This window comes from Salvelinus sp. IW2-2015, linkage group LG24 (genome assembly GCF_002910315.2).
Source record: "Salvelinus sp. IW2-2015 linkage group LG24, ASM291031v2, whole genome shotgun sequence".
NCBI classification, from domain to species: domain Eukaryota; kingdom Metazoa; phylum Chordata; class Actinopteri; order Salmoniformes; family Salmonidae; genus Salvelinus; species Salvelinus sp. IW2-2015.
In genome coordinates, this window is record NC_036864.1 from 10,548,297 (window position 1) to 10,560,319 (window position 12,023).

General features: G+C 42.9%; 1 protein-coding gene across 2 annotated transcripts in view; it reads left to right on the forward strand.

The window, feature by feature from the left end:
• Positions 1 to 4,764: 4,764 nt before the first annotated feature.
• LOC111951277 (PRKC apoptosis WT1 regulator protein) overlaps positions 4,765 to 12,023 on the forward strand; it is a 76,809-nt gene continuing 69,550 nt past the window's right edge. For both annotated transcript variants that reach the window (XM_023969328.2, XM_023969329.2), the window contains exons 1-2: positions 4,765 to 4,857; positions 5,169 to 5,900. In XM_023969328.2, the coding sequence (XP_023825096.1) occupies positions 5,334 to 5,900 (567 nt within the window). In that variant the 5' untranslated portion in view covers positions 4,765 to 4,857; positions 5,169 to 5,333. The remainder of the gene's footprint in view (positions 4,858 to 5,168; positions 5,901 to 12,023) is intronic.

The window sequence follows — 12,023 nt, forward strand, 5'->3', positions numbered from 1 at the left end:
GTTTAGAAAATGACCAGAGATAATTATAGAAACAAATGGATTTAATTATTATAGTCGATTCATTGCTTTCCCAGCATCCCAAAGGGAGAGGGTACAATGGTACTGTAGACCAGAAATGGTCATAAGCTTGCATTTTGAGTGTTTGTGAAACATAGTCAGGACAATGTGTATGTGGACTTCTTATTAGTATCTGATGATATCATTATGATCAAACCAAAAACATTTAGAGGACGGTTGTGGTGGTTTCTGTGTGTTTAATGACACACACACACACACACACACACACACACACACAAACACCACCACACACACACACACACACCACACACACACACCACACAACACACACCACACACACACAAACACAACACATGACCTCTGACAAACAGCCACACCACACACACACACACACACAAACACATGGGGGCTGGAATCACTTTTCTCAGTGCAAAGGATGAATGTGTTCTGTTTTGCCTGATCTCCACTGTGAACCTGTGGACCAGACAGAAAACACTTAGATGACAACCTATCTGTTCTTGTGAGACTTCAGTAGGTAAATAGAATGAATCATGAACATTTCATCAGAAGCAGACTTCATCTGTTGTATTTGATAGGGTAGAATTTTCCCTCACTGAGGCTCAAAGCAAATCACTGGGGGCTTAGCCCCAAAAGCAGCTCATGATTGGTAGCGAGACCTGATTCTTTGATTCCTGACAACTGTTCTGCCATAAGATTATGTGCTTTTCTGGGTTTGAAATCACCCAGAGAGGGGAATTAGATCTCCACAGCAGCTCCTGTCGTACACCGTGTTCTGATCCCTTCCCTCTCTCCTCATTTTTTCCACTGTTGTCTGTGCCTTATTCATCTCCCTTTCCTCTGTCCTGCACTTTGCTGAAGTAGCAGAGTTTGAGCTAACTAACAGAGGCAGAGCAGAGCAGCTGACGAGCACAAAGCTCTCTGCCGCCCGTATCAGACACGCTGGGTGAACAAAGCCCCTCTGCTCCACAGACAGACAATGGTACAATAGCTGACCGGGCTGTTACAACATGTGCCATACTCGCATTACGGGAGCACAGATCTGGTAGATTGGACTATTCAAACGAGTTGGATGCATGATTAACRAAAACGCAGTGTTAATTGGAGCAATTAGAAGAACATTGTGCTTTGGAAGTGTTCAAATTGCCTCTGTGTCTGTCTGTCTCTGTGCCCGCTGTCATTCCCCACATACAGTACAGTAGGGTGGTTGGGAACGGTGTTACATAACATTGGGAGTTGCCATTCCCACCCTCATACTCTCCACTCCCTCTCACTGAGGTGTCAAACAGGGAGTCATAAACATAGCCTTACTGCAGCAGACAAACCACATATTATTCAGACACTCAGGATCTAGGAGTGGATTAGACCAAAGCAAGTTCAGACAAGACAACACCGCTTTTATGCAGCTAACCATATGAGCCTATTCTAGCCCTGTTTATACCTGGTTCAAACATGCAGCCTTTGTCCTGATCTTGTCCACATTCTGACTGTGCCCACATTTTTAGTGTACAGTAGATGATTAAAAGACGCATTGTGATCTGACTGTGATCAGATCTTATACGTGTAAATAGACAAAATCAGGTCAAGATCAGGTGGATGAAGGATACATGCTAACGGCAGACATAAACAGGGCTATCGATTCATGCACACTGCCTACGATGGTACGATACATCTACTGATGCAACATCTGTAGCTGACATCCTGTTGGCTAAACCACAGTAGAAGCCAATCAGCAGAGGGATGTACTGACTCAGTGGTACAGAACATGGAACATGTTGGCTAACTGTCCCACTTAGTCACCCACCACATCACACTCACCAGATGGCACTCCGCCTTTGGCATGAGCAGCCGTTGGAGGGCACAGGAGGGGTAACGGACCTACACATACTGGACAGAGAGAGAGAGAGACGAATGGATCCATGGAGTCAGAGTCCACATCACCAGAGGAGTACAGGCAGGGGACAAACCCTAAACCTGACTGGGGTCTTTGGTTCAGTTGAGAAGGATCTGGTTCTGATGTGGCTAGTCGGCTTCTTTACATGTAATTTGGGGTAGTCTCTCCTTTCTCTCTTCCTTCCCTCACTCCCTCTCTCTGTGTGAGGAAGTCTCACCCAGGGCTCTGTTGTCCGTCTCTGCCTCACTTCCTTCCTGCCTCTGGCCAAGCTTCTTTCAGAGGGCCAGTCAGCAATGCTGTACATGCTACTGAGAGGCATATGCCTTCTCCTCAGCTCTTTTGGTATGTCAAACACACTCACAAGACTTGTAAGGCATATGGTGCAGTCTGTGTTGTGCGTCTGATTGTCCAGTCACTAACAGAAAGGAGATAATGACTCAGACCATAACATTAAGCATTATGACCCAAAATGGGTAAATAAGGGAATGTTATGTAGTGGTGAGGGATGATGCCGTTTGGTGAGAGTATCCCTTCAGAATATGAATGTTTTCATAGAGTTATTACAATATACACAGAGTGTACAAAACAATAAGAACACCTTCCTAATACTGAGTTGCACAACCCAATAAGGGATCATAGCTTTCACCGGGTTTAACCGGGTCAGTCTATGTCATGTTTTGTCCACTCAGTCTAAGTTATATCCACAAAAAGCTCCAGTTGAAACTGAACAAAGGGAAATCATTTTCATTTTATCGGCCACCTCATGACTTTTAACGTAATACATAACTGTGGGATGGATAAAAAAACTGTGAACCAAAAATGGTGGATATTAYGTTATGTTTAGAGAATACATTTTAGGCTACTTGCTATGAAGATTTTACTGTTTGTCTGCTCTCTGTATTTTTCTACAACTCCACCACAAATGTGCAGTCTGGGCTATGTGTAACATGGAGGAAAAAGTTATCTGGGCATTTATTTTAAATGCCAGACTGCTTTTACAGAAGGTCTTTAACCCACCAGAGATAAGATGTAACACTGTGAGATGTTCAGAAAGGGAGTTCACACACTTATCTCTCCCAGTGGAAATGCATTATTGGACTGCTAAGTGGGGTTTAGTTGAAAGAGGAGCACAGTTTGTGTTGGCATGGAGCGAGCTGCTGTGAGCGACAACAACTGCCCTCTCGTATTTCAGCTTCCCAAAAAGCAGACAGAAAAATGCTAAATATGCAGCAGTGTGACCTCAAACCTTAGATCAGCCACTATTTTTAGACAAAGGTGTCTAATTCCTTTCACCTAGGTACTTTTCTCCTTTATCTCCAATCAATCATGTCGGCACATGTACAATACTATCTAATATATGTAGTTTACAAACAGTATATTATTATATAGGCTATGTATAGATGAGTTCAATTGCTAATGGATGACCTCGTTGTTGAGGAATGTGTTTTGCTTCTTAAATTGCTAGTAGTATGTTCTTATTACGTTGTATGTTTGAATGTTGCACATTTTATCAATGTGTTCATGCAGGGATCCCTTGGAAAAGAGGCCTTGGTCTCCATGCTAAAGGTTAAAAAAAAAACTCCTTCAGCAGTAACCAACCCAGCGCAGCAGCACAGCTAAGCTATGAATGGGAATGAACACAGACTGAATAGATAGGAATGTCAACCAGAGTTATTGCACTGGAGCTCTGCGTCCATCGCAACAGATGCAGCAGTATATTTCCTTAAACAGAGATCCATAAACATGAGGACCGAATAAAATGTACATAACTCCAGGAGATACGGCAGCTTCCAAAGCATGTTGCAAGAGAGCTGAAATAAGCACTGACCGTATTCACATAATCACAGCTTGTTATGTGAATACAGTGGGTTCTTAGGTTCTGTTTGGTATGATTATAAAATATCTCAAACCGAACAGAACCTAATCAACCCAAAGAGAACCTACACTGTAAGCACCCACTGCCTTCACATAATTCATCCAGTGTGGTATGAATGGTAAAGATGCTATTGGCTCCATACTGGCTGTTCAGTCAAGGTCACTGTCTTGTTTGAACCCGGCTAGGATATCTCTGAGTGAGTCTTCTCCCATTCATCCATATGGCTGTATTACAATCACTATGAATCAGCCTGGCACCATCACTCAACCTGTGTCCATTTGGGTTATTTTCAAGCAGCTCTTATGGGAAGTGTGGAAACAACTATGCACTTAGATCATGACCATCACACATAGCCATATAGTGTTGTTGTGGGTTGGTATGCCTGTTTTGCTATTGAGAGATGAATAATGTTCACCTCTGAAGCGCTCTGGGGCTGGGTGACTCATCCAACGCCTTAGGGAGGTTTTCTGTGGGATCTGCGTGGTAGCATCAACAACAAACTGTCCATAGCAGAGGAAGCTGGTGGGAGGAGCTATAGGAGGATGGGCTCTTTGTAATGGCTGGAATGGAATTAATGGAAAGGTATCAAACATATGGAAACCACATGTTTGACTGTTCCATTAATTCCATCCAACCATTACAGTGAACCCATCCTCCTATAGCTCCTCCCACCAGCCTCCACTAACACAGCCTATAGGTTAAGAAGAATATACACTATATAGTCTATGATTAGGCTGAGACATTTTTATTTTTATTTATTTCCATCCTGTAGCCTAGATGCTGTGAAAAAGAAACATTTAGTTGGAAAATAGGGATCAAAGAAAGGTGTTTAGATAACAGATAACAATAACAGAACAGGCTCTAACCGTTTAATTTCGTATGCATTCGTGAGTTTTCGTATGGGTTCGGAGAAGCCCAGGAGAGGGGGCTGAGTCCGAGCCGCACTGATCTCTAGGTTGCATGTGACTAATCGAGTTTGCCAGTGAAGTAGGCTACAATTCATTCCTACGGAATGTTCACCTGAGAGAGCGAAAGCACTGCAAAATAACAGGTGAGTCTTCTTAGAAACGCATGTCACAATTGTTCACTAAATGAGTCATGTTATTTCCAATAAGTTACTTTAACATTTTTGGGGATAAAATAACTTCTAAGAATTATCGTGACTATCTACTGTAGAACAAACTTTGCTATGAGTTATTTATAGTTCAAACCCGTTTGTTTACGGGAAGGCTAGTTTGTGAAAACAACTTGATACACGTCCAATGTGATGAACTTTACACACGGATAGTAATTTTGAAGTGAGGTCGTTTCATTGAAGTTTAGACCAAATTTACACTAAACGTGATTCTCCATTACCTTTAGACCGAATCGTTTTGAGAAATGTGGTGCCATTAGAAGCGAAGGACGATTGCACGGTAACCTGACTTAAAAACGGACATTACAAATTCCCTGCTGAAGGAGCGTAGTTTACAAACGTAGTAAAGCCACTGGTGAAAACCGCACACATACAAAACGAAAAAAAGGAACATGGCAACGGGTGGATTTAAACCAAATGCACAGACAGACTTTCTGGAGGAATGGAAGGCTAAACGGGAGAAAATGAGGGCAAAAATGCTCGGGGACATCGCTGCGGCCACCGGCGCGTGCACTGGTGGTATTGCCCCTGCCACTGCGTCCCTGGGGAGCCACAGCAACAAAAGTGAGATGCGCAATGCTACCTCGAGCACCGAACTTAACAACAACGGCAACCCGGACCGCGGGACATCCTACCCCATGGCTCGCTCATCATCCTCCTCAGCCTTGAAGAGACCTGACGATGACCCACACCCGACACCAGCCGTCAGAGGAGCGGATACGCCGGGGAGTAACCTGAAGAAGACACCGCAGCCGGAAAAAGTGCCCTGCACCCCACAAGAGTCCAGCCCCACTGCATGCAATGACCATGGCAGTGACAAGGAGAGCCCCTCACCCAGTAAAGGCAAAGAGAAGAAAAACAGTGGTCCAAGCGCCAGGAAGGGGAAAGGACAGATAGAGAAGAGAAAGCTGAGGGAGAAGCGCAGATCAACAGGTGTTGTCAGCATGCCATCCACCGAGGTGAGTCCAAGCTGTCTGTAACTTTCATTTGTTTACGAAATCATCGCCTAATTAATAAGCATGGCGCATGGTGTTGGATGAGACTGTTTACACTTTGTACTGGCAACCTGTAGGCCTATGCAACAACAACAAAAAAAAGTTATGAGAAGACGGCATAGAAGATGGACTTATCAGTCTCTTAGGTTGCGTCATTGTCATTGTGAAACGAACATTTTAATGTACCAAATGGTTTGGATATTTGTGGGAAAATAGTTTGAAACTGAGTAGCTTTAATGACTAATGAGAAGTAATCAAATGGGGTTCTAAAACATTCATTCTTCTGACCTTCAAAAGCCCCATAAACATATCTGTTCCGGTGGAGTGTTTATGAAGACCTTCTGTCTAGCACAGACGTGAAAAAAGTCTCCATGAGTATGCTGAAAATGTGCAGAGGGAGCAGTATTGTTGTTATTGCACTTAAATCATGTCACAGCCTGGCAGCAGTGACGTTGCTGAAAGCATGACAACCACCAGTTCGCCACTCAATAATATGTCTGTCCTGTTATTCTAAGAACTTCCACCATCAGGGAAATTATGTTTATACAGTGCCTTCAGAAAGTATTCACATCCCTTGACTTTTAACCCACATTTTGTTGTGTTACAGCCTGAATTTAAAATGGATTAAATGGAGATTTTGCCGCTGGCCTACAAACAATACCCCATAATGTTCGAGTGGATTTATGTTTTTAGAAATATTTACAAATTCATAAATGAAAAGCTGAATTGTCTTGAGTCAATAAGTATTCAATCCTTTTTGTTATGGCAAGCCTAAATAAGGCAAAAAATGTGCTCAAGTCACATTAAGTTGCATGGACTCACTCTGTGTGCAATAATAGTGGTTAACATGATTTTCGAAGGGGTACCTCATCTTTGTACCCCACACATACAATTACCTGTAAGGTCCCTCAATTCAGCTGTCAATTTCAAACACCGATTCAATCCAATGCCTCGCAATGAAGGGCACTAATTGGTAGATAGATWAAAAAAACAGCCATTGAATATCCCTTTGAGCATGGTGAAGTTATTAATTACAGTTTGGATAGTGTATCAATACTAGAGGTCGACCGATTATGATTTTTCAACGCCGATACCGATTATTGGAGGACCAAAAAAAGCCAATACCCATTAATCGGCCGTTTTTTAAATTTATTTATATATATATATTTGTAATAATGACAATTACAACAATACTGAATGAACACTTATTTTAACTTAATATAATACATCAAGAAAATCTATTTATTCTCAAATAAATAATGAAACATGTTCAATTTGGTTTAAATGCAAAAACAAAGTGTCGGAGAAGAAAGTAAAAGTGCAATATGTGCCATGTAAAAAAGCTAATGTTTAAGTTCCTTTCTCAGAACATATGAAAGCATCATGTTATGAGTATGCTTGTCATCGGCAAGGACTCCAGAGATTTATTGGATAAAAATAAACGGAATAGAGCTAAGCACAGGCAAAATCCTAGAGGAACACCTGGTTCTGTCTGCTTTCCAACAGACACTGGGAGACAAATTCACCTTTCAGCAGGACAATAACCTAAAACACAAGGCCAAATATACACTGGAGTTGCTTACCAAGATGACATTGAAAGTACCTGAGAGGCCTAGTTGCAGTTTTGACTTAAATCGACTTGAAAATATATAGCGAGACTTGACAGAGCTTGAAGAATTAAAACAAATTATGTGCAAATATTGTACAATCCAGGTGTGCAAAGCTTACCCGGAAAGACTCACAGCTGTAATCAAAGGTGATTCTAACAGGTTGATTCAGGGGTGTGAATACTTAAGTCAATTAGATATTTCATTGTCAATAAATTAGCACAAATTTGAAACATGTTTTCACTTTGACCATTATGGGTTATTGTGTGCAGATGGGTGAGCAAAAAATTTAATGTAATTCATTTTGCATTTAGGCTAAAACAACAAAATGTGGAAGAGGTCAAGGGGTATGAATACTTTCTGAAGGCACTGTATAATGGGCTTGTTTTATGACATTGACACTGGCTCTGTGCCTTGAAGCCACAGAGTGTAGTCTACATATTAGGGGCCTGGCTTTTCTGACAGCTGCCCAGACCCAGAGCATGCTGCCGACTGTGGAGTTTCACCTGGAGGTTGACCAGTGTCTGTTGGCTGGTGACAGCCTGTTATTAGGCGGTCGGCAGTGCCAGTCAAGGAGTTTGAGAGGCTGGTCAGAAGCCAAGCCGTAAAGCTAGGTTTCATCCCCACAGATCATGCCAAACTATGTGCGATCATGCCCCATGCAGCAACATTGCCTGTGTTTATTGCATTGCATCTTTCCCATGGTAAATCTAAACCCTGACATCGCGATCGCTGTATGATTTGGACCCTCTTCATACAAGGCCTCTTGTGTTATGAATTTTATTGAATAGGTACGCTGGGGCATAATCATCCTGCTTGTTCTGTGGGGCACAATAGCTGTTGAGGGGGTTTCAGAGCAATAGGGAACCCAATCGCGCCACTCTCCCTATGAATGGCTGATAATGGCTTCACGGTTAACCGAAGCAAACACTGGCTCTTCTGTGGAGTGTCAATCAGGACCACCTCCTGCATTCCAGGAAGGTGTCTTGTTTCCGCCTCCCTGTCCGTCTCACTCTCTTTGACGGAGAATGGTATGTGTCTACTGGCTGTTGGGGACCTCTGACCCGCTTAACAAATGCTTACTGAACAATGGAATACTGCTTAAGTGATGTGTGCGTTTGAAGATAATGCTGTCTGAGTACTCACCTCGCCCGAGACACTTGCTCTCTCTCCTTTTCTCTCTCTCTCTTTAGGATGTGTGTGTTGTCTGATCCGTTTCCTGTTGGCCTCACCGTGGTTTAGGCCTAGTTGATGAGCCTCATTGTCTGGGGACATCCATGTTTTATGACCAGCAGTGTGTTTTTATAAGGCTCTGCTTGGAGACTGAGTTGCTTTCACTCAGGAGCGTGAACTTTGTTTCATGTGTTGGGCTGGATCTCTCTGATAAAGGCTGCTGCTTTTGTGTCTGGAACACCCAGGGCTATTATTGCAGAATAATAGTGAAGACGTGATGTGAAGACATCAAAACTATGAAATAACACATATGGAATCATGTAGAAACCGAAAAAGTGTTAAACAAATCAAAATATGTGTGTGGGGGTACAGGTTAGTTGAGGTAATTGGTACATGTAGGTGGGGGTGAAGTGACTATGCATAGATAATAAACAGCGAGTAGCAGCAGTGTACAAAAAATAGGGAGAGCGGGGGGTGTCAATGTGAATTGTCCAGTGGCGATTTTATTAATTGTTCAGCAGTCTTATGGCTTGGGGGTAGAAGCTGTTGAGGAACCTTTTGGTTAAATCAAATCACACATCCTAGTGCTGCTACACTCTCTGCCTGTCCTATGGGAGTTGTATAAGTTTTTGTTCCACTACTTCCGTACCTTATGCTGAGGCTGTCGTACTTTTTCTCATCCATCTGTGTTCAGTTTCCACCTCTAAAGATACCTCTCTTCCTGCTGTAGTACGATCATAAATTATTCTGTTCTAAAGGCCTCCCACGGACTACAGTTCTAAATGGAGTTGTCATTCACGTCTTCTAATAGGCCCGAAAGCAATGGCCAGGGAAAGTTTTGAGTATCAGTGCAATAGGGTGTTATTTAATTGTACGGTAATTAGGTCAAATGTAAAGCTTTCTATACGTTTGTTCTAAAGGAATGTAAGTGTGCCATTGGGTGGAGCCTGTTTTACTCGCTCCTAAAACCTTTCCCAAACAAGGTCACATTATCACTGGAAATACCATAGGGATTGGATCATGGGCTTGGATAAGCAAGGAATTATTTTGGCAGGGTTTTGGGTTGTTGGTGGAACAAAAGGAATTTGAAGTTATGTTCAACTCTCTAATCCAAAGAGTGTTTCTTTTATACCCAGGCTCCTTTGCCAGCTATGTGAGTTTACAAGAACATTTGACAAGTTGACTAATTAGCAGGAGTTGTTGATTGTTTACGAGGATATCTTTCGCAAAATAAGTTAAGGGGGGTGGGACTAATAGGAAGAAGTCCCAATAGAGCTGTGTGGTGAAAGTTAGGGGAATTCCACAGGAAGTTGTAGAGGAGGAAGAATGTGGAACTACTGTTCGCCTTGTTCCATGACATGGTTACCAGGTAGGCCCCTAGTACAGGGGGCACCCAATGGTCTCGCAGCACCTCATAAAACACCCTGCTCCCACTAATGGGCTGTGGCACAGAATTTTGTGCATGTTTTTGGAACGTTGCGTAAACGACAGCTCTCATTAATGTGCCCTCTGACTAGGTGAGGCCCAGTGAATAGCCTTCCATTACCCTGTCAGTTTTAATCATATCACTTAACCAGACCAAGGGTATGTGAAAACTGGAGCCTTCACTCAGAATACAGTAGTCCTGGCTGCTCCTCTAATGGCCCTCTGACTGACCTGGTCTCTGCTTACTCCCCACATCCTCTTTGCTTGTCACAGGTTAATGAGCTCACTTTCTGGCAAGGAATCCAGTTTGAAACATTTTGTAACAAAACATGATCACAGGAGTATTTTTACAATGTATGCACTTCAGCAGGCCTGACAAGAAAATAGCCTGCCTAATTTGGAGTCCTGTTCCGAATGTGTAGGTTTGTAGAGTGTTCTGTTATAACCCAGGCCATAGATTTCTCTGCTGGAATTGGGTCAGTGCTCTTTAGTTATGAGGCTATAGGAGCTCCATGTGGTAGATAATTATTGTCCAAAAAAGAATGCTCCCCTGCGCTGCCTATCTCCAAGAATGCAAACCTGATTGCCCAGGGTCAATGGGCATTGATGTCTTGAGCACGTGTCTGCTGAATGAGTAACAACCCCCCCCCCCAGCCCAGCCTTTAGCACAACAGAACCACACAGTCATGGTCCCAATGGACAGTAATACGCCAGACCCTATGAATCTACCTTTTACAGAGACTCCTGTTTGCACATTTTGTTTGCGTGAGAAATGACATGCTCCTCTGTCACTGCTTGGATGACGCAGTGGCTGTCTGAGGGGCCAATCATTAACTCACAATCAAAACCAGGACGTTTCAGCGATATGGGAGACTTGTTGGTTACTTAATAAGGTGTTGTTGAGGTTAATGTCCTACTGTGTTGTGAAATGTGACTGAAGGATGGGTCAACTGTTCGAATAGTAAATCATAGCGTGACTGATCTTCCCTCTTGGTGTGTGGTTGACCCATACTTTAAACAATTTGTTAGTACCAAATTGTTTGTGTCCAATTCCCCGCGAGGCACTTCAGGATTTACAATAAGACCTAGAGTAAAATGCCAATGCTTTGGAATTGTGTCACGGAACATGGAAGCCTTCTCCTTTGAACTAAATGGGTCGTTGTCTCCCCTCATTGAGGTTAACACCTTCATAATCCACTAGCAGATGTGGAGACAGTGATTTCTTTTCATCTGTCATATGTTTAGGCTTAAGTTTTCCTTTTTCCCTATCTGTTCCCTCCAATACCAGCCATCACGCTAACAGTATTAACATGAACTGTTGCGTGTTATTGTAACTGAAATGTCCTGCCCCTGATATCTACTAATAGCTTATGGTTTCACACGGATGCATGGGGTAGTGGTTTTCATGCCTCCCCTTTGGAAACTGCCGCTTAGCCCCCCCCCCCCACTGTGTTCTTGTGGAAGCTTGGGCTGCCACATTCAACTGCTGCATGCAGAGATCCCATAGAGAGATTCAGTGGATTGGGGTTTGTCTGCTGATCAGCTTGCTGATTGACAGTAGCTGTGCTGTGTGTGTTCCTGCATAACTGTAACTTGTTTGTTGGACATTCCTGTGTGCTTGGCAGCAGTGGGTGATTTGTGAGTCAGCTGTAATCAGGCCACTGCATGATTAGGCATTCAGGAGAACTGTATGTTTGGATTCATTACAGTAGAACAGAATAGTATGCAGCTGCTACTTCTGTTTCTTTCTCTCCTCTTTCTATGGGCACGGAAAGAGTTGTTTTGGAGTGTTATTCTTGGTAAAACCTTTCTTCATTTTTATGGATGAGCTCTTATAGATGATATGTCAACATACAGTGGCTCTAAAAGTTCCAGAGTGTTA